Here is a 22,169-nt window from a genome sequence, read left to right on the forward strand (position 1 = left end):
TGCTAGAACTTAGAATGGAATATGATGAGAATGGAATGGTTTTTTTCATCAAATATATTCTCAAGGGTTTGTAAGAAAGACTGCTTGTGGTTCAAGCAGTTGTTTGTCTCTGAGAAGGACTGGTTTCAATTTCTAACACTGGTTCAATGTACCAAGTCCCTAGTTGTGATATTGGTGGAATATTGCTGAAAATTCACACCCTTACTCTGTGTCCTTTATTACACTTTAAACAACCTGGAAGGTCCTGACATCATATTGTATAAATCTAAACATAAAAACCAAAACATTTGCTAAACTGATTCCCAAACTATTTCGTGGATAATTTCTGTATCGACTGAATATTCTTGCATTTGTACAGGGGGTTCAAGTTCTGTGTTTCGGTAGTACCACTGTCACTTCTTCTCTCATTGTTAACTTGCTGTTGAAGTTTTATGGTTGTAATAGCACTTAATTTGATAAACCTCTCCCACCTCTGCAGCCAGCGTCAGAGAGGGACCCCTGTTCCGTGACTTACAGTACTGTCAGGGGTCTTGATTAGATCAAGAACTGTATTTATGGACAAGACTATTTGACAGTGACAATGTTAGCCAAGCACACAAGCTCATAATCCCATTGTGGAATGGTTTGCAGTTGCTTGGGATGGCAGAAAGACAAGCTGTCGCCTCCGTGTGTAAATGTCTGTCGCCTGTCATTTCATCCACCTGACATCTGTCAATGCAATCACCATAGCGATGCACAGAACCGATTTCAAATTGCTGCAATCTGACAAGTGCGAAGTCTGTATCAAGTAGTCTAAGTCAAGATGGCTTTCAAATCCCCTCCGTTCTGACGAGAAAAAAATTATACAAAATCAGCAAACAGTGCACCATCAGCTACAGCCACCATTGTTGTCCCGACCACTGCAACAGTGCAGACCCCCGTAAATATCCTCCAGTACATTTCGCTGCAGTATAAAAAAGTATGGACAGCACTAGCTTGTGCTTTCAGTCATTTCGTCTATGATTTATATTTAAGTATGTACATAAACATTTACTGGAATGCTTCCTACATCTGCTATCTTATGCCTGGGATCGGACATGGGTACATTTCACTTTGTAAAGTAAAACGCGTAAATTTCTAATGTTCTAAATACAATTTGACACGTATCTATTCTGTGATTTTGGAGGTAATTTAGGGCATTTTTAAATGAAATGCATGTTTGTTTAATAGGACGAGTATATAGTATATTTTGACAAGTTAAGAAAGAAACAAACACACATAGCAATTTGTCTTAATCTGTAACTACTTACACAATGAATTGAGGTGTGGTTTCAGATAAATGATTAATTTGTAATGAAGTTCTGGGAAGGCATTTAGAAGTTGGATGAACATGACACGTTGTTATGGATAACAACTTCTGTTTATCCTTTATACGACGTCTCAGAGCTGATTCCTGCTCCTTCATAAGGTGAATACTGAATCATTGCACAGAGAGAATATATATAGATAAACATGTTTACACAACACAAGGTGGGAGAATGTACAAAGATAATAATACTATTATATTGTATTCAAATTTGTAATGACTTAAAAACACATCATTGTCCAACGTTTGTGTGTATATTACATTCAAATATTTCTGATGTGAAGGTAAATGTATTGTCAAGCTAACTCCACCTTGAATCTAGAACTACTTGATTCTGATTGGTTGAGGTATCTAGAACTACTTGATTCTGATTGGTGGAGGTATCTAGAACTGCTTGATTCTGATTGGTTGAGGTATAGCATCACCGTAACCACCACTGATCAAAATCGTTATTTTGACGTCACCACAGACGCTATTATTTGAAGTACTTCTTTCTCAGTGGTTATCTGTAGGTATTTTAATATAATTGTATATACAAGAATACTCAATGCCTTTTAATTATATATACAGTTATAGGTTACAAAATTCAAACTTGAGGTTACTGCAATATTCATGTTTTTATGGCGATATATTTCGAGCAGAAAATATAGTAGATATCAACAAAGAGAACGTGTTTGAAGTTTTGAGAGATCTTAAAACATGGCACCTGACAATACATGTATATGTGAAGTCATATCTTGTCATTCACAATGAGGATGTGAAGACATACTTAATGTTATGTATGTTCGTTTCACATTTCAATTAAGCACAATTGAATATTCCAGTAGCTTAGCTCTGCATTAACATGTTTATCTGTTTATAAACTTTCTGCATTCAACATCAGTTCACATTGTAAACAATATATCAATTTGAAATTTATTTATTTTTCGTAATTCTGTTTTGCAGTCTTTATATTTGAAATCTTTTGAATGCTAACATATAGATAAAAACAATGACCCTCGACTTCAGGTGTAATTTTTTAACTGATGTCTATTATACCGCTCTGAGCAGCCATTGCAGTCACCTTCCCCTGTAGAATGATGCATGTGATGCTGGATGGTTTTGATGCTGATAATCCCTGAAGATTGCCCCCCTTGGCATGTCTGTGCCGTCTAACATTCTGATCTTGCTGTCAAGATTAATATCACAATATGTTCATTTTGCCAGACTCACAATCTTCTGAACGTTGGTCAGAGCACCCATTTCCAATAAACGCTTCTCTTGTCGGAGCAGTAGTTTTAGTTGTGTAACGATGAGCGTTTCTCTGACAGGGTGGGGATGGTTACAAACACACACTGCTTTGTATCATGTTCAGTCTGTCTGACATCAGGATTATCCCACGTCTGGGATAGCTTAGGAACTGTAATCAGTTTGAGACTAGGCAAATTCCTCGCACTTTCATATATTGATAATGCGTCTCATGCTGCTGATCTGTCATAAATCGAACAAGGAAGTCAGCTTACATCCCCGTTCTTGAAATTCTATTCATCCAGTTATTGGATCACATACTCATTTACGTGTCTGTGGGCATATAGATCTTGTGTATCATCTGTATAGTGTGTCTTCATATCGAGCATATAGAGCAATCGAGGGTATTGCTGTCAAGCATCATGTTGTGTTGTGTTCAACAATCCTTGTGATGTGACTACTAATTGTAGGTTTCCACCTCCAAATAATTCACAAGCCACATTCTCTCCTAAAACATTACTCCAAACCCCACCCAGCCACTCATTCAAAAATCATCTCATACAATCAGTCACAAATGCACTCACTCCAAGTTTATCACTCATTCACTCAAACCCCACCTATCCCACTATCTCATTGACTCAAACCCCAAACTCCCACCCACCCATCCCACTCATTTCAATCCACTCATTCCCCACCCATCCCACTCATTCAAACCCCACCCATCCCACTCATTCAAACCCCACCCATCCCACTCATTCAAACCCCACTCCACCATTCAAACCCCACCCATCCCACTCATTCAATCCCTCCCCACCCATCCCACTCATATCCAAACCCCACCCACTCATCCACTCATTCAAACCCCACCCATCCCACACCCAACCCATTCAAACCCATCCCCTCATCCCACCCATCCCACTCATTCAAACCCCACCCATCCCACTCATTCAAACCCCACCCATCCCAAGCTTTCCAAGCCATCATTCAAACCCCCACATCCCACTCATTCAAACCCCACCCATCCCACTCATTCCAAGCCCACTCCCCACCCATCCCACTCATTCAAACTCCCACCCATCCCACTCATTCAAACCCACCCATCCCACTCATTCAAACCCCACCCACCCATCCCACTCATTCAAACCCCCACCCATCCACTTTCAAACCCCACCCATCCCACTCATTCAAACCCCACCCATCCCACTCATTCAAAACCATCCCACTCATTCAAACCCCACCATTTCATCCCACTCATTTCAAACCCACCATCTCTATTCAAAACCCACCCATCCCACTCATTCAATCCCCACCCACTCCATCTGTTCCATTTCATTCCAAACTGTGTCCATCCATGGTCCATCCACTCATTTCCAGGCTTCCGCCACCCATCCCACCATTCCATAATCCACCCATCCCATTTCAAACCCACATTCCTCCATCCATACTCATTCAATCACTCCTCCACCTCATTCCTTCCCAACCCCTCATTCAAACCCACCCATCCACTCCATCAAACCCCACCCATCCACTCATTCAAAGCCCCACCCATCCCACTCATTTCAAACCCCACCCATCCTCATTGCCCCACCGTCCACTCATTTCAAACCCACCCATCCACTCATTCAAACCCCACCCATCCCACTCATTTCAAACCCCACCCATCCCACTCATTCAAACCCACCCATCCCACTCATTCAAACCCCACCCATCCCACTCATTCAAACCCCACCCATCCCACTCATTCAAACCCCACCCATCCCACTCATTCAAACCCCACCCATCCCACTCATTCCAAACCCCACCCATCCCACTCATTCAAACCCCACCCATCCCATCCCACCCACCCATCCCACTCATTCCAAGCCCCACCCATCCCACCCACCCATCCCACTCATTCAAACCCCACCCATCCCACTCAAACCCCACCCATCCCACTCACTGAAACCCCACCCATCCCACTCACTCATTCCTCAAACCCCACCCATCCCACTCCACTCATTCACTCTAACCCACCCATCCACTCACTCATTCCATCCACTGTCACACCCATCCCACTCTCATTCACTAAAACCCCTGCCATCCCACTCACTCAACCCCACCTATCCCACTCACTCATTCACTCATTCACACAAACCCCACCCATCCCACCCACTGAAAACCCTCCCACCCAACTTAGTCCTTCACTCAAACCCCACTAATTCACTCAATCAACTTACTCAACCCCCTGCTCACTCTATGACTCTTCTTGGCTGGCTGGCCTGGCTTCATGGCTGACTGAACATGTTGCCGCATCTTCAGTGTTTATCAGCTCATGTCAAAATTAATGTGAAAAATAGTGGGTTACAGAAACTTGCTGACAACAACCACCATCCCTTAATCTCTCAGCACGTCAGCTATCTAACAACAGTGTATGTGCCCCTGGCGAGGTGATCAGCTCTTGAGATGTTGAAACAAGCTTCTACAATGAATGGTGCCTTGTCTGGAGGTACACACTGGTATCTGTAACTGTAGCAGTTAAATGCGTAATCACATGTCCCAGACTGTAGCTGTGTCCAGATGACCAGAATGGTTGGTTTTTGGTTGGTTGGTTGTTAAGCGCCGCACTCCACAATATTCCAGCTATACGGCGGCGGTCTGTAAATAATCCAGTCTGGACCAGACAATCCAGTGATAAACAACATGAGCATTTGGGATAGGATGCATGCGCAATTGGGATAGGATGCATGCACAATTGGGATAGGATGCATACCCACACAAAATATGTTGTCTTGATTATAGTTGATATTGCTGGAAAATTGCTGAAAATAAACATGTTCCCTCACTTGTTTCCATGGTGAAGCTGTTGTCTTGAATTATGATGTGAAACCCATTCCATCTTGAGTTATCTTTCTGAAATGTTTTAGTGTGATGTGATAGTTGATAGATGCTGTTTGTACCCTGACTTCTACTTTCTGTTTTGCTGTTTCAGGCACGTCTCAAGACGGTACCGGCAGTCAACAACAAACATCTGAGTCAGGGGGAGACGACTCTGAGCTGACTTCAGATGAAGAAGGTGAGGAGGATGAACCCATGAATAGTCCTGACAGCAACAACCAAGCCGCAACTGAGTCGCGAGATTCAGACGCTGATCATCCTCCCCCACCGAGCACCTCTGATCCTACTGAGGAGTGCAGTAACTCTCCAACCAGCATGACACATGCTGACACCCAGCGAAAAGAGAAAATGGATGTCCCTAGTTCCGATCTTGTTCGCCCAACCAAACACTCCAAGAGTCCCACATCATCCCCTTCTGTGATTGTGTCCACAGCAGCATTTGTGTCAAAGACTGAAAATAACCATTATTCACAAACTAATAAGAGCATGACAAAATCCTTTCTCCAAGCTTCCAGTTTTTCTGATATCCTGGATCAGGACACTGATCAACCTCTTGATCTTTCGAAAAAGGCAAACAAGGAGAAAGCGAAAGTGAAGCGAGCTGTGTCAAATGGCCATTCAAATTTCTCTCCTTCAGTTTTCCCTTCGAGTCTGCAAAGTCTCCAGCAGAGATTTGGAGGAGATTTTCCAATAGAACCTCCTCGTCGCCCGAGCAACAGTATCCCACTCCAGTCCACCATGATCCAAGGAAAGCCTTTGCTTCGTTCACCACTGGTCATTCCTTCCCCGAACCACGCCAGAACCTCTCCAACACTGGACAGCCATAAACCACGACCATCGCCCAAACTCGAGAAGGTTGCAAATGTCGGAGGGTCTCCAGCCAAAAAGATGAACCGTCTGAGTTCAACTGAAGCCGAACTTGACGAGAAGAGTAACAAGTACACAATGCACAAATGTTCTTGCCAGAAAAACTTTACTACTCTCTACTCTCTGAGTGTGCACCTCCAGGAAACAGGCCACGTCCCAGGACAAGCAAAGGCAACAAATCTCATGGATTACCCCAAGTTAGTCCGCGGTCAGGACATGTGGCTGAACCAGGAATCCGAGCAGACGCGGAGGATTCTGCGGTGCATGCAGTGTGGGGAGTCCTTCAAGTCTTTGCCTATGCTAACTGTTCATATGATGCAGACGCAGCACTATACGAAGATTGTCAGCTCAGATCATGGACGCAGATCTCACAAATGTTCAGCTTATTGTGAAAAAGAACTTGATCGAGAATGCATATTTAAGTGTAAGGTGTGTCATGAGCCTTTCACTGACATGGAAGGACTCTGTAATCATATGATTATGTCTGGTCATCACAAAAAACAGGTGTTAAGAACTCAGAATTATCCCGACCTGGGTATGCGTTCTCGGCGAAAGCGATACTACAGTGAGGAAAGTAGTGCATGTGGAACACCCACAGTTGCATCTCTGCTGGAGTATAAAAGGAAGTGCATATCCCATGGCTCAAATGGCTTCAGCCCTATTTCTGAGTCTTCAGGTTTTGGCATAGAAAGCGCAATATCATGTGAAAACTGTGGACATAAAATTGAAATGCATAATTTCGTTGAGCATGTTCGATTATGCCTGCGACAGAAATCAAATGTCATAGGGGCACTCAAACAAAAACTGACAATGGATGACAGTTTGCGGCATCGTCGGGACAGTTCCTCATCTGTGTCCTCCCCTAAACATTTTGATGAGGCTAAGAAACACTCAAGAGTTGCCTCCCCCTCTAAGAACTCTCCATCACCACCTTCTTCTCCTTGCTCTAGCAGTCCAACTGTCCATGAAACTGAAATGGAGGACAAACCACAAAAACTTAATCAACCAAAAGAACATCAAAACGTGGACGATGTTAATTCAAATAAATTGAACTTTAATGATGGAACTGACTGCATGAATTACAGTGTGTCAGAATCCTCTGACTTTCCCCTTGATATTGAAATAAAAAAGGAAGTTGATGCTCCAAGTCCAGACCCAGCTGAGTCTGCACTCTCTCCATGTTCCGTCAAACAAGAGAGGAGTCTTTCAGTTTCACCTGCCAAGGAGCTGAATGCTTCTTCCTGTCTACAAGATCGATCTGAAGCATGCTCACCACAAAAGAATGATGAAAATCGTTCTGAATCCCGGGTAAGCCTTGACATTATTGATCCTAATATTGAAACCAATGGCCGAGGGGATTCTGCCTTAAAGGCAATGGAGTCCTTCATTCAGAGAAGCTTCAGTTCCAAGTTTGACCACCATCGAAGCAACATGGTCCATATGATGAACCCACTCAACAAATCAACTCTACATCTGCCTGGAACAGCTCAAACAGAGGCTGACTCAGCTTTTAATTATTTTGGAAAGCTGAGGAAGTTTTTCAATTCATTTCAACCTTTTGACAGTGAGGTAGCTCCAAAGAAAACTCCCCTGGCTGCAGGGGCAGTGGCCCATCCTGAGAAATCCACAAAAGACTCTGACAAGAAAACTGCTCAGACAGAGAGGCTGACAGCTCATCCTGCTTCAGCCTCAGATACCAAAGATGCAGAGAAGCGAAAGACGAGTACGCCAAAGTCTGAAATGAGTAATGACGATGCCAAATCACCAGCCAAAGAAAGCCAATCTGATGAACCCTCCGAGCCCCTTGTGAACAAATACCTCAATGTAGATGAAGGGCAACCGACACCTAAACAAGGCTCTGCGCTTGATTCTCTAAGCAGCTTTGTGTACGGGCAACCGATGACCAGTGAGCACCCTCTGGACAGCCTTCAGAGGCTGCTGACAAAGACGGACATTCCCAAGATGCTTCAGCAGCAGATGGATCCAATCTCGTGTCGACATCTCATGTCTCCCTCAGAAATGATGGCAGTCCCATTAAATCTTTCACTGAAACATTCAAAGTCTGATGATGAGGATGACTACCATCTGGATGAGCAAGCCGAGGAACTGGCAAGTCTTCGGGACAGTGGGAGCCCATTGATAGGTTGTGATGGCGAGCTGCTGGAGTATAAATGTGCAGCTTGCAGCAGACAGTTCGCATCTAAAGGCTCTTATCGTTATCACCTGAGCCGGTGCCATCTGTCAAGTGTCAAGAAGTATGGCATCAAAGAGGCCTTCAATATGAGTCCATACGTTTACCTACCTCTTGATCACACTGCCAAGTTTACTAAGTATTATGAAATGGCACATGAGCTTGCGAATAAGGGGAAGTAATTTGCACAAAGATTATGGATGTTTCCCAAGTAGTGAACAATCATAAAAAGTACAAAATGTTTCTGAAAAAGATTCTAATAATTATAACTTTGCTACTTAACAAAAATGCTGCCCTTACCAGTTACTTTGAATTATTCACTGTGCTACATGTTCTTTTCTAAAGATGTCTTCATGATAGGTCGTAATAGAAATGTAATGCTATTTTCATTCTCAACTTCTTCATTTGGAAAAATTAAAAACTCGCTCTATTTCATGAACCACAATAGTTGTCTAAAACAACATCCATACTGTCTGCATGAGTTGTCTTGCACAACACATGCCAGTTTGAAAAACAAAACAAAATGCATACAATATTTTTTAGCTATCTCATTTTTGGAATAATGGTTACAAATTATGATGGAGTGAGCTTCTGTAAGTAACTCTTACTAAGCCATGTCAGTTGAACTTGATAAACCAGGGCTCGATTTGTTACTTGCACTGGTGCAACCCAATATTACAAAGTGCAACCTACTTATTAGTCTGACTTGCACCTGGTGTTTTGAGTGGGTATGCTTCTGAATGCGACATCTAAATAATTGCATCTACAATGTTACATTGCAATAAAAGCAGTGCAACTGGAATTTGGCTGTTGCAACTAGGTTTTTATCTTAGGTTGCACCTGGTGCAAGTAGGTTAACATCTCTTAAATCGAGCCCTGTAAACTAACCTGTTTGTTGTTTGATATCAAGTCAGTTGGGCAATGCTAGATCATTTGCAGAGACCAGTTTAAGAGTTAGCTCGATTTAGAAGGTTTTCATTGCTTGGGAAACATTTGACTAATTTTTAGAATGGTTTCTTTGTTCACAGGGGGATATGCTACTGAAATTATGTCATAATGTGTGATGTCCGTAGGTGTAGAAAAGGGAGGTTACTGGCGTATGGTGGACGTTATTGAAGCTCATTGCTTGTCTGAGGTTCAACCAGGTGATGTTGTGCTTCGATTTGGAGCAGCCTGCCAATATGTTCATAATATCATGACCACGTGATGTGACTTCTACCAAATATTGCATTTTATCTTGTCCAAACGGCATTTATCTGATATTTTCTTTTTTATCTCAACATCTGTTCATGTGCTCTTGCATTTCAAGTGCTGTAATGCTTTATATATATATATGTATATCCACAACTACCATATCAGTTTTGATTTTTGACATTACATATGCAATTTTGTGATTGAGACGTGACCTTTGATTTATAGATATTGATTTTAGACATCATTGTAAATATCAAGACAATTGGATGTGACTTTTATTTCATTAAGCTGAAAACATCTTTAATGCACAAATTTCATAATTCTGAATTTGCATAATACTTATATGCATAAAATATTTTCCTCTGAGGAAGAAAGTAATGGAACTGAAGATACAGAAATATGTAATCTTGCCATTGTGTTGGTTTTGTGTGCTTTTACATGATGTTCCGTTTCTGCTTGTAGTGCTGTCAAAATCATTTCCTATGATAATTGTACAATTTATGTGAGTTATTGTTTTGAATATGTTTCAAGAGCAGCTGTCCGTCATAGATCTTACTGACTTTACTTAAGCAAATAATTTCTGTTACTTAAATTAAGAATCCAACATAGTATGTCTGTGATCAAAATAATGATTTTAGATTTGGTAATTTCATCAGTGGAGCAAACAATTTTAATTCCAAATGTGATTGTAATTTTTATCTTTAAAAAAACATTGACATAATCTTTAAAAATAAACAAATATTGCATAATATTACTTTTGTCTGATTTAGGCTATAGCTGAAATATTGTTCCGCATAAAAAAACATTTTTTGAAAATGGAAAATCCTTGGGAAGTTTGTAAATGGTGGAGACAAATCTCACTTAAAAACTAGAAATGATCTACATATCAACGAATCTCTTTTCGCCAAATCGAGGCAGTTATTTTACTTGAACGACACTGTACTGACTCAGATTCAAAGGTTTTTGCTAAGATGATTCTTTTTGATATTTCAAGATGTCAAGAAAATGTATTAAATTCTCCTGATTCGTATACTGATGTTAGCTAAGGTCTGAATATTCATCTTTGGATTCTGGGCAATAGTGAGTGATTTCTGTCTTTTAAATGTCCATTCAGTAATTGAAGATCATAATGAAATGAATTCATTAATCTAAATCTGCAGCTATTTGTCAAGTTAAACAGTTTTGGTGTTATGTTAATTTCATTTATAAACCTGAGTTCAGTTGTGCCACTCAAGGTTCATAGCAAGTAAACAAACAAGGTTTGGGTTTTTCAGAAGTACTTACAACTAGTGACTTCAGCGAAACTTCTAACTTTGTGAATTCTTTTTGAATATGTCAGACTACATATTTTGGTTCATGGAATGACTAAAATCAAACGATCAGCTCCCTGTCAAAAATCTGTCATAGTTTTGACAGAAATATGATACCTAACCATGGTCTGTTCTATCACAATACATCTTCCTCCGTCAACACTCCAGGCTTGTTGGACTTGATGCCATATCTATTGGCCACTGGCCACTCGGAATGATTAGAATAATATCAGCATATTATTTCTCGGCTAACAATTTGTGAAATATCATCATATTTACTGTAGCTAATACATTGTTTTCTCAAAATGGGTTTCAAATTGTGTTTCCCACCATGTACCACAGTTTGAATCACATGGTCTGTACCACAGTGTGTATACCACAGTGTGTGCATTATGTAGTGTGTACCACAATGTGTGTGTATCACAGTGTGTGTGTATCACAGTGTGTACCAGTTTTACCACTGTGTATATCACATGGTGTGTACAACACCATCACATAATGTGTACCAGTCTATCTGACACAAAAACAAAAGCAAAATATTTTTAATCAAATGTTTTTCTGTTTCGGAAAATGTCTTAAACCCTATCAAATTAGTATCTGAATTACAAGTTCTCAAATCCTGCTATTGTGTCTCGTGGCCAATAAATGGCGGAGATGGAATAACCCTGGATACAGGAAGATGGAACCCATTGTGTACAGAACCATTTCCTTGCTTACTGAACCATATCAAATATACCAAAGCTGTTCTACATCTTTCTTTTTAATTTGTATGCATGTTTTATTTTCTTTGACCACATTATACTGTTTGTGATAATTTTCATCTTGGTGCAAGCTTGCAAACATTCTATGAAATCCCAAGGCTCTTATGAGCATTTTCATTTGTGTCAATCAAATGTACTGTAAATACATATGCAATGAACATGTTGAATCAAAGTGATTCTAATGTGGATGGGCTTTAAATTATGTATATATGGTTACATTTTTTAAGTGTTTGAAATCCGTTGATTCAAGGTTTATTCAAGTTTATGATGTAGATAATTATAGAATCAGTTTGACAATCTGTCAAATCACTTTCAGATGATGTTTAACTGACAACTTGTTTTTTATTATGTAAATAGGTAAACAGCTTTAAACGATAAACAGTATGTGAGTTTTACAAATTATCGATAATGTGACAATGTGAAGCAATTTAATTCCCTTTTTATGTAGGAATTGGAGTAAGTTTACTGATTTTAAAGCTGATTTGACCAAGTGCTGTTTGTCTGTTGTATGGAAACTGTTTGTGTTTTGAAACTATTTACCCACCAACTCTTCATGTTTCGAATGAACCTTATACGACTCTATGTTGTGCCCCAAAGGGGATGTTCGACTTGGCCTGTAGCAATGTTACATATGTGCTTTAACTTGTGTCTTGCAGTCACTCAGATGTCTGATGGTGTATATTTCATATAGTCATCAAAATACTGCTCATATTTTCTTGTTGAAATATTATTTTATCTTCTAAAAATGCCCAAATTGATTGTTGCTTTTTCTGTTTTATAAGTTTCTGTCAATAAGATAAAATTTCCTAACCTCATCAAATTCAATTATCTTTATGTTACATTTTTATGATTTCATATTTTCATTTGGCAAAATTATTAACAAGTAAAATGAGTGAGTGAGTTTAGTTTTACTCCGCTTTAAGCAATATTCCAGCTATATCACGGCGGGAGACACCAGAAATGGGCTTCACATATTCTACCCATGTTAACAAGTAAAAGTAGGAATAGGAAGGTGATTAACTATCAGTATCAAAAGAATCATGAGTTCTTGAACTTGTTCCGAGCAGTATGTTACAATCGAAGTAGAAAAGTTGAAGTTTTGTTCATTTAACAAAGACTATGACACAGTTAGTTTCACAAATGATTTGTCCAGGTAAGTTCCCCAATGACTGTAAGAACTATATACTTGAGAATGATAGGAGCAGGCACTGAGAACACACTGCCTTAATAATGAATGGCTCCTTGTACTGAACTGTCTTCAAAAAGTGCAAATTCAGTATTTCAACTGAAGGTATGTAGAATACTTTGTGTAAGATGAGGCCATTTTATTTTGTACTGGTTGGTTTACAAAATGTTTGACTAAAATGCAATGTATGTCAAAAATGAAGTTTTATCTTGACAAAACATCAAGTGTAGTGTTAGTAGTCAGCAGAATGACGTTACTTACAGCATTTCTGTTTGGTATGACATTAGTTCTCTCATTTTTGTTCATACCAACACAGATATGCAGCTGAAGAGCACTGATGAAGGTGTCAATGAGTTATTTTTAATTGTCAGCTTTAAAAGAAGTTCCAGGAGTTGTCAGGTGAGGGCATTGTGCGAAATAGTTTCCAAATTTTGCCACCAAGTCGAGCTAGCTATGCCTGAATATTACTAGCCCACAAAATAATTCACTAGCCCGAAATTTGAACGTAGAAACTAAGCAAAAATTACAAAAAGAGATGAGAATAAGATATAGTCGGCATCACACAGGTTTTGTCATTAAGCTTCTAATATGGTGACCATTTTTATCAGGCCATAATCTTGCATGATTTAAAAGTGTGTTACAACTTAACAAGTCAGAGAGAGTGATATATTTACGAAATGACCCCATGAAAATTTACTAGCCAGTTGGGCCAGTGACTATTGAAATTTACTGGCCTGACTTGATTTTTACTCGCCACGGGCCAGTGGCTATTTCGCACACTGGGTGAGGGGCTTGTCAATCAAACAGCTAATAATTATATCATCAAATATATTTTTAAAAAAAATAATTTAACTTTATTTTCTTCATCAGTTTTGTAAACCAACTATTTCAAATTTAAAAGGCTAAAGTTATCTACAAAAATACGAAATATGTTCTTCTTTATCTTAGCATTCCCACCCATTTCACTTAAAACTTCAATGCTCATGCTGTTGATCACTGGATTGTCTGGTCCAGACTGGATTATTTACAAACTGCCACCCTATAGCTGGAATATTGCTGAGTGCAGCGTTAACCTACAAACAATCAATAAATCAACCTTGCCACCCTCAGAGTATTATGGTGTTTCAGCATCTGTAAATTTGTCATGCTTTTAGAAATAAATAAACAATGAAAATGCCCCTTCCTCTCTGTTCAGGAAAAAAAGAAAAATGATAATTCAATTATTAATATAGGCCAAAGAGTCTTTAAATCATTGTATTCAAGGCTGCAGAGACTGGCATTTCACTACACAAGCTAATTTAGAAATATATACCTGCTATCTGATAATGAATATGAAGAATAATGAAATCAAAACTTGTTTTAGTTATGTCAGAATATCAAATAGCCCGATTGTAGCTAGCCTAGACTTCCTAAATAACAACACATTCCCAGATACCAGTATTATCAGAAGTGCTATGAAATGTACATAATTGAACCATTTTTGTTTTATTGATTTATTGTGTTCTATGTTATTGATCAGTTGTTGACATTGTGTAATTGATGCTTTTTGACAGAGCTGTTAGAACTACTATTCATCAGTATTAAGATTGACAACCCTGTTTCCGATCAGCTGATTACCTTTCAACCTATTGTTCTTTGGATCAGTACAACTGATCAGGACAAAAATTGGTCATGTTTCCATGACGAGGAATTTGTTGAAGGAATGATGCCATGGATGATTATCATCAAGAATAAGAATATGTAACATGATGCATAGTAATGCATTATCATCATTTAGAGTAATTATCATCATAAAAAGTCGTAAACAAGGTATGGATTACTGATTAAAAAATATATGAATACTGATGCATTATCATGAATTTTATTATTATTTTTAATAATCATGAGCGTAAATGCATTATTAACATAAACAAATAATGCACCATGATGAGTGATGCATGATTGTCATTAATAGTTATGCATTATTTTCATGAATAATTTTTTAAGCATTTATTGAAGGGTAATCAATATGTAAAAATCAACTGAACTTGATCTGTCGTTGTTTAGTTCTATAACATTTACGGACATTGTAATAATAATATATCATTGTCATGAAACATTTGCAAATATCGTATCATGAATAGTAATGAATGAATATGTGTAATAGGAATCTGAATATTTAGATGACTCACCACCTTTGTGTTCTACTTAAGTTTTCTTCCTTGTAACCATGTAATAACATGTTTATCATTGCTACATAGATCTGAAGGGATGACACAGCTTACATTGCTGACACTCTTTGGGTCACTTTCGGTCATTAACAAAGATCTGTTTTATTGAGATCTGAAACCCGTGCTATTAAAGAAATGTTTTATCATTTGCAATGGTTTGATTTGTATATTCGCCAAAACACCTCTTCAGTCATGGTACAAATCTTTAAACAGACTTGCCGGAAGAATTCAAGAATTTTGAAAAAAAGAAATATGCAGCTTATAAAACAGACTAGGTGATTCCTTCTGACAGTGTATGGAGCTAATAGGACCATTACTTACAGTATTACATATATTTCCCATACCTGGTGAGTTCTGAGTGACTGTGTCAAAACTCGCAGCAGCTTTAGTCTGGCATCTTGCCAACCTCTTTCTCTCCACCAAATTATCATGTTATTCTTTTATTTCAAAGCAAATAAAATATATTTATACCTCAAGTTTGTATAATGTTTTTTTATTTAATGTGAAAGAAATAATTATTCCTAACATATTAAAACCAGCACATATTTTGAAGTCATCAGACAAACATCCTGACTGCTTGATGTAAGGGAGAGAACTCTGTCTGCATTTATCCTTGCCTACAGAAACTGATGGCTCTCTGATCTGAAACAATTTGATGGGTTTTCATTTACAATGAACTGTGGATGTGAAAAATTAATATACTATGTCTGGTAAGTTTTATTCAAAAGTAGAAAATAATATCTGTGATGTCTGAGAGTTTTACGTATGCTGCCATTCTGTTGCATCAAGTGCAGATCAATACAGTCCACTTCTGAACCATGCTATAAAAACGATGTGATTGCAAAAAGCTGCTCAGTACTGAAGCTTACCTTGTATGTTCTCCACAAGCTGAAGCACTCGTAGAAACACTGGATAAATAAAACCAGACCTTTCTCCATCATACATTTTAAGAAGAAACATGCCTAACATTTGAAAACAATATGTTACCATTATTTGTGATGAGAAAAGACTGTTTTGAAGGCTGTATAACTTCACTGGAATGAACTGTTGCAGTGTCCATTTCAGTGCTGTTCAACACATTTGTGTATCCCCAAATACTAAGTGAGTGAGTTTAGTTTGACTCCGCTTTTAACAATATTCCAGCAATATCATGGCTGGGGACACCAGAAATGGGCCTCATACATTCTACCCATGAGAGGAATCGAACCCGGGTCTTCGTTGTGACGAGCAAATGCTTAAACCACTAGGCTACCTCACCGCCCCAAAATATGAAGAATAATCATACTAAAACACCATAACTAACTCAGTTATTTCTGTTTTCAACAAAAAACTAAAATAACTCCAAATGTCAAGGTGAGCTAAATTTTAAAGAACACATTGGTACCTCAATAACTGTCTTCGTGAAGGGAAAAAACTATGTTTTCAGAGTGACTACTACGTAATAAATCAATTATCAAGCATCTTGGATTTAACACTTACACAGAGGTACAGAAGCTCACCTATATTCAGTGACATATAACTTCAGAGGTGAGGACTAAGCAAGAATGGTTTATACTGCTTTTAACAATATCATAGTATACCCACATGGGGAATTGAACCCAGGTCTTTGGTGGGATGAGCTAATGCTTCAAGTCTCCCCATCACCCTAAGTGGTGTAGCTCAGTGGATAAAGTGTTCGCTCTCATGCCGATGGCCCGGGTTCAATTCCCCACATGGGTACATTGTGTGAAGCCTATTTCTGGTGTCCCCCGCCATCTTATTGCAAAATGCAGCATAAATCGAAACTCACTGATTGGTGAGAGTGTTTAATCACAACCAATATTCAACATTTACGCTTTTAGCAATATAACAGATCACGGGCGGGGCCCCAGAAATATGTTTACTGTTTGTGTTCATGTTACATATGTAAATGGTATTTTAAGTGTTCAATATACAGTGGTGCTTTGTGGTCTTGTGCATAGAGCCCAGGTCACAAACCAGGTAAAGTTAAACAGCATTGGTCATGGACAGCCCTTGGAGGGGTGACCGTGTTTGGCAGCTTGACTGTTCAGTAGTTTCTTGTAAGTGCAACATATCAATCATTATAGAAGAAACACTGTAATATTTAAGAGTTACATATAGCATTTTGTCTGTAATATTTCAGTAGCATCTTCAGTAGCATCAGTTCCATTGCCATAGTTACCTGACAACACTTTTATTGATTTCACCTGCTTCCTGATATAATCTGAGGAAACCTGCAGGATTCTTGTACTGATCTTTCAGCTGGTACCAGTGGTACCAAGAGCATTTATTATAATGAATTTCGTATCACTTGTTAAGATATTTCTGGTGGTTACAGATTATGAAAATACTGAAGCATTGATATGCAACTAGTTTCAGGTTGATAGAGTGTTTTAAGTCTCGACACTAATGTTGTGAGCATATGGTAGACACTGTTACGATTCAATATTTGTGATAAATTACACACCCTATCATCTGCAATGGTGACTAATTGGTTTTTAATTTAGCTCCTCTTTCATTTGTCAGAATAATCTTTTTGTCCTCTTCTTTCTTCAACAATGAGGGCGATGGGGTGGTCTAGTGGTTACAGCATCCGCTCGTCACCCGGAAGACCTGGGTTCGATTCCCCACATGGGTACAATGTGTGAAGCCCATTTCTGGTGTCCCCGCCGTGATGTTGCTGGAATATTACTAAAAGCGGCGTAAAACCATACTCACTCACTCACTCTTCAGCAGTGAAAAGTGCTATGCTTTGTTAACACTCTTACAGTACAAATCTTAATACAATCTTATAACAGTTGTAGGTCACTGTGACAACTTCTTATGAGAAGTGTATGCCTTTTTTGTTGTTAAATTAAAGTGATGGAATATTTGGATAATTTGCTGGCAAACGCTTCAACACATGTATCTGGATACTGAGCCTTTTTGGGTCAAGTATGGGTCTATCAGAAGAGAAGTATTTATATTTGATCATATTTTCATAATAAACTCTGTCAAAAAAGAAACGCAACCCCTGTATTTTAGAGATTTTGATCTGAAGTTTGAGGACGACACGGCATTTTTATTATTTAAGACAGAAGTCTGAAATTTGGCAGAATAATAACCCAGATGGGCATGTTTAAAATTGTCATTTCAAAAGTCATCTCACAGACACCAGTTTGTCACCAGGGGGGCGTCTTTCTCAGTATCTCGTATGAGCACCACGCGCTGCAATCACTGCACGGCATCTCCTTGGACAAGAACGGATAAGACGCCGGATTCTTTCCTGGGGAATGGCTCTCCACTCCTCCTGCAGTGCAACGGTACGCTGTTGCAGCGTCTGTGGCGCGCTGGCGTTGGCGTCGGCGTCGATCCAGAGTATCCACAGGTGTTCAATAGGTTGAGGTCTGGTGATTTAGAGGGTCATGGCAAGACATTGACGTTGGAATTCTGCAGAAAGTTCATTGTTGCACGTGCAGTATGAGGCCGGGCGTTGTCCCGTTGAAAAATCTGTGTCTGTTGGTCAATAATCGGAGAAGGTGAAGCTCTAACACATGGTTGATGTAGCGTTGGGCTGTCAGGTTCCTGAAGCGATCACCAAGTCTGATTTCTGGTTGTATGAGATGGTTCCCCAAACCATGACGCTTTCTCCGCCAAATCTGTCCACCTGTCGGACGCAGATGGAAACATAAAGCGTTATGGCGTCTCCTATACAGGCGCTGTCTTCCGTCGTGGCGTTGCAAAAGCGTGATTCATCAGAAAACCAGATTCGCCTCCAGTTTTGTAAAGTCCGTATCCCACGTTGTTGCACCACCTGAGTCGCCGGCGTCGATGTAGGGGCGTAGTACAGGTCCAACAACTGGTCTACAGGCACGTAAACCCGCTTCTTTCAGACGGTTCCTAATCGCTTGAGCTGACACTCTCCTCAAACCTGGTATTTGTGTGGCAGTCACGGTTGGTAGGGCATGCCGACACGCAGGTGATGGACCGGATGTACCGATCTTGAAGGGGGTCGTGATTCTTTTATATGTGAATGTGGGATTGAAACCAATGAAAAGCTTGGCTTCCACATTCATACAATTGGGTCTTACTTTCATGTGTGTTAGTTGTTTTATGCACACTCAGCAATATTCCAGCTATGTAAATATCTGAACCTGGTCCCAAATATTCTAATGATTGATTACAAGCAACAGTTTCCACCACTAGGTATGATGTTTGTTTTGTTTGTTGTTGAATGCTGCACTCCGCAATATTCCAGCTATGTAACAGAGGTCTGTAAATAATCGAATCTGGACCAGACAATCCAGTGATCAACAGCAATCCTTGCAATTGTGTCAACCATGTCAGTGAGCCTGACCACCTGATCCTGTTACATGTAGTTATTTCTTACGAGCATGGGTTGCTGAAGATCAATTCTAACAAGGATCTTCACAGGTTAATGAATGCCATCAACAAAGTCACCAAGGGGTTACAACCCGATCTATAAAGTCCCCTCTATTAACCAGTATTGGTTGCTGAGAAATTATTCTAACTCTGATATGCCCACACAGGTCCCATATAGTGATTGAAATAAGAACACAACACAAAATTCATAACAAATGGCCAACAACAGATTTAATCTGTATGAAAACAATTGCTTCAGACAGACATTGATGAGAATTCAAATAAATAAAAGACTTTCAAAATTCCATCCATTCTTTGAACATGCATTGGTCAGTTAACAAGCATGGAATCCCATTTGAGTTACAACATCAACAAGTTCAACTTGCAGATCAACAACAATACCTGGAGAATGGATGTAGCTGCCGTGATTCCCAGGTTCATAGTTGGATTTTCTGTTGAATGACATAATGCTGACGTCTAGGCATAGCTCACTCAATACAAAATATCTACTCACCATTTCATGACAGTTCAAGTAACAGATTTAATCCCTCTGCTTATTTAACTAACAAGAGGAGAAAGTAAATCTTTACTAGATTACATTGTGCAGAGCTTAACAACATCACTGTTCATATCAAACATAAGACTGCACAATATGTTTACTGTATATTATTGGGCATTTGATTCTTGAAAGCCCAACCATAATCATATGCCTTGCAATCCCCAATTCATCAATATTCAACCGCTCTGCTGGCAATGACCCAATTCATAGATGCTGGTGGTGAATATTGATTTCTTAATACCATATATATACAAGATGACCCAGCTTTACAACTCCTGGGATGTGGATCGTCATATAAAGTCACCAAACCCCATAATATGTAGTGCATGCATGTGGAATTAGAAGACATGCTCTTGTGAAATATAGTAAAGATGTTGTCATGCTCAAGATTCACATATTCTTCCAAGATAGATACATATAGACACATTTCTCAGATGTGATATTTGGGATTACTTTCTTAGTAAAGTAAAGATTCTACTACTTTGAACTACAGGATTCGAACACACACCCTCACAGTCAGGCACCTAATAGCCAGCACACATAATTTAAGTCAGATACCTAACCCGCTCAGCCACCGAGGGTTTGGGTTCGAATCCTGGATGGAATTCAACCCAACAAAAGTACTAGAATCTGTAACTTTACTAAGAAAGTGTAATCCTAAACATAACATGTTACATTTGACCAGTTTCTAAATGGCATCGTGTATACATTTCAGCTGATAAGATTCAGATTCAGTAATGGAACAGATACATGACAAATAATCTTACTGTTTACTTACAAAGAGAAATCATGAAAAACATAACCACATGTTTGAAATTCAGTTTGAAGTGGCAAGAAAAAATTCATCATTTCATGTGCGTCGCCATGCTGAGATCAAGGTTACAGTATCCAGGATGACAACTGATCACACAGCTATCAGTCAAGTTAGTAGCTTTATGAGAATGGCGTAATGGTTACATAAGATACAGCATTGTCACTACTAATGTAGACAGAAAGATGCTTGTAATAAACGTATGGTTGACTTGAGCATAGTGACATCACTTAAACCATGAACGACGCACATGTGTAGTGTGCGTCAGTCCATGCTTGTGGCAAGAACATCAATGTCAGGCTGTAACAAGGAAGAAGCAAGTTTCCCTGGCACTGGTGAAATAAGCAAACACAATCAGACATATCATTGGTTTTCCTGCAAAAACGATAAAACATCCCTCCCTGTAAGATTTATAATTCTTAAAATGTCAGGTTTACCAGATTGGCTAAATTCAATGCCTGAGGTGATTTGTCATATTTTCAGACAAGCATCTTGTAAACCAAAATTAACTGATCTTTTATTCCATTTCATCATCGTCCACTCATAATGGGCATTAACCCAGACTTTGCCGCGAAGTCTTTAAGCACCGCTTCGACAAACAGATTGAAACTCTCAAAGAGCTGCTGAGTAACACACGTTACACCTCCACTAATTCAAGGCTGGTCATGGGTATTCCGACATTTCTTACACAACATCCATTTCGACTGATTCATAGTCTTTTAGACCTGTAAATCATTGCTCCATTTCAAATAACACGTTCAGATACAGGTCTTTGTTCAAAACAACATGTAAACATGTGCACAGAACTGTCAATATTGCTCCATAGATTCAAGGTGTGTCTATTGTTGAAAGAGATCAACAACTTCAGAGAGGTCCAATCCCTCGTCATCGCCTGTGTTGGGTGGTGCTGAGGTGATGCTGATGGTGCTGGTGGCTGCTGGGACGAAGCTGTGCGGCAGGTTCATCGACTGCACCATCTCCAGGTGATGTGCACGTTTGATGTGTGTCTTTAAGTTGCCCTTTTGTGTGAAGGACAGGGAACAGTAGTTACAGAGATGAGGTCGCTCACCGCTGTGCTTCTTCAGATGCACCTGTAGGGCGTTCTTCTGGTTGAAAGCTTTTTCACATAGATGACACACGTATGGCCGTTCACCTGAGGAGTCACAAAATGTTAGTTAAATTTAATACAAATGCAAAATAAATTTCCAATTCATACAATAAAGACTGATAAATATTTGTTTCTAGTAAAGTGAAGGTTAGTTTTGTTGACAA

At 39.3% G+C, this 22,169-nt stretch overlaps 2 protein-coding genes across 3 annotated transcripts in view; one reads left to right on the forward strand and one right to left on the reverse strand.

Moving 5' to 3' along the window:
• The window catches only part of LOC124254910 (teashirt homolog 1-B-like), a 96,093-nt gene extending 80,452 nt beyond the window's left edge, over nt 1–15,641 (forward strand). For both annotated transcript variants that reach the window (XM_046688750.1, XM_046688751.1), the window contains exon 2: nt 5,541–15,641. In XM_046688750.1, the coding sequence (XP_046544706.1) occupies nt 5,541–8,686 (3,146 nt within the window). In that variant the 3' untranslated portion in view covers nt 8,687–15,641. The remainder of the gene's footprint in view (nt 1–5,540) is intronic.
• A 5,046-nt stretch (nt 15,642–20,687) lies between these two features.
• Nucleotides 20,688–22,169, reverse strand: part of LOC124254903 (zinc finger protein 236-like) — a 31,777-nt gene continuing 30,295 nt past the window's right edge. Inside the window, exon 23 of the mRNA XM_046688738.1 lies at nt 20,688–22,050. Within this exon, the coding sequence (XP_046544694.1) occupies nt 21,737–22,050 (314 nt within the window). The 3' untranslated portion in view covers nt 20,688–21,736. The remainder of the gene's footprint in view (nt 22,051–22,169) is intronic.

This window comes from Haliotis rubra, unplaced genomic scaffold (genome assembly GCF_003918875.1).
Source record: "Haliotis rubra isolate DU_JTF1 unplaced genomic scaffold, ASM391887v1 Scf586, whole genome shotgun sequence".
NCBI classification, from domain to species: domain Eukaryota; kingdom Metazoa; phylum Mollusca; class Gastropoda; order Lepetellida; family Haliotidae; genus Haliotis; species Haliotis rubra.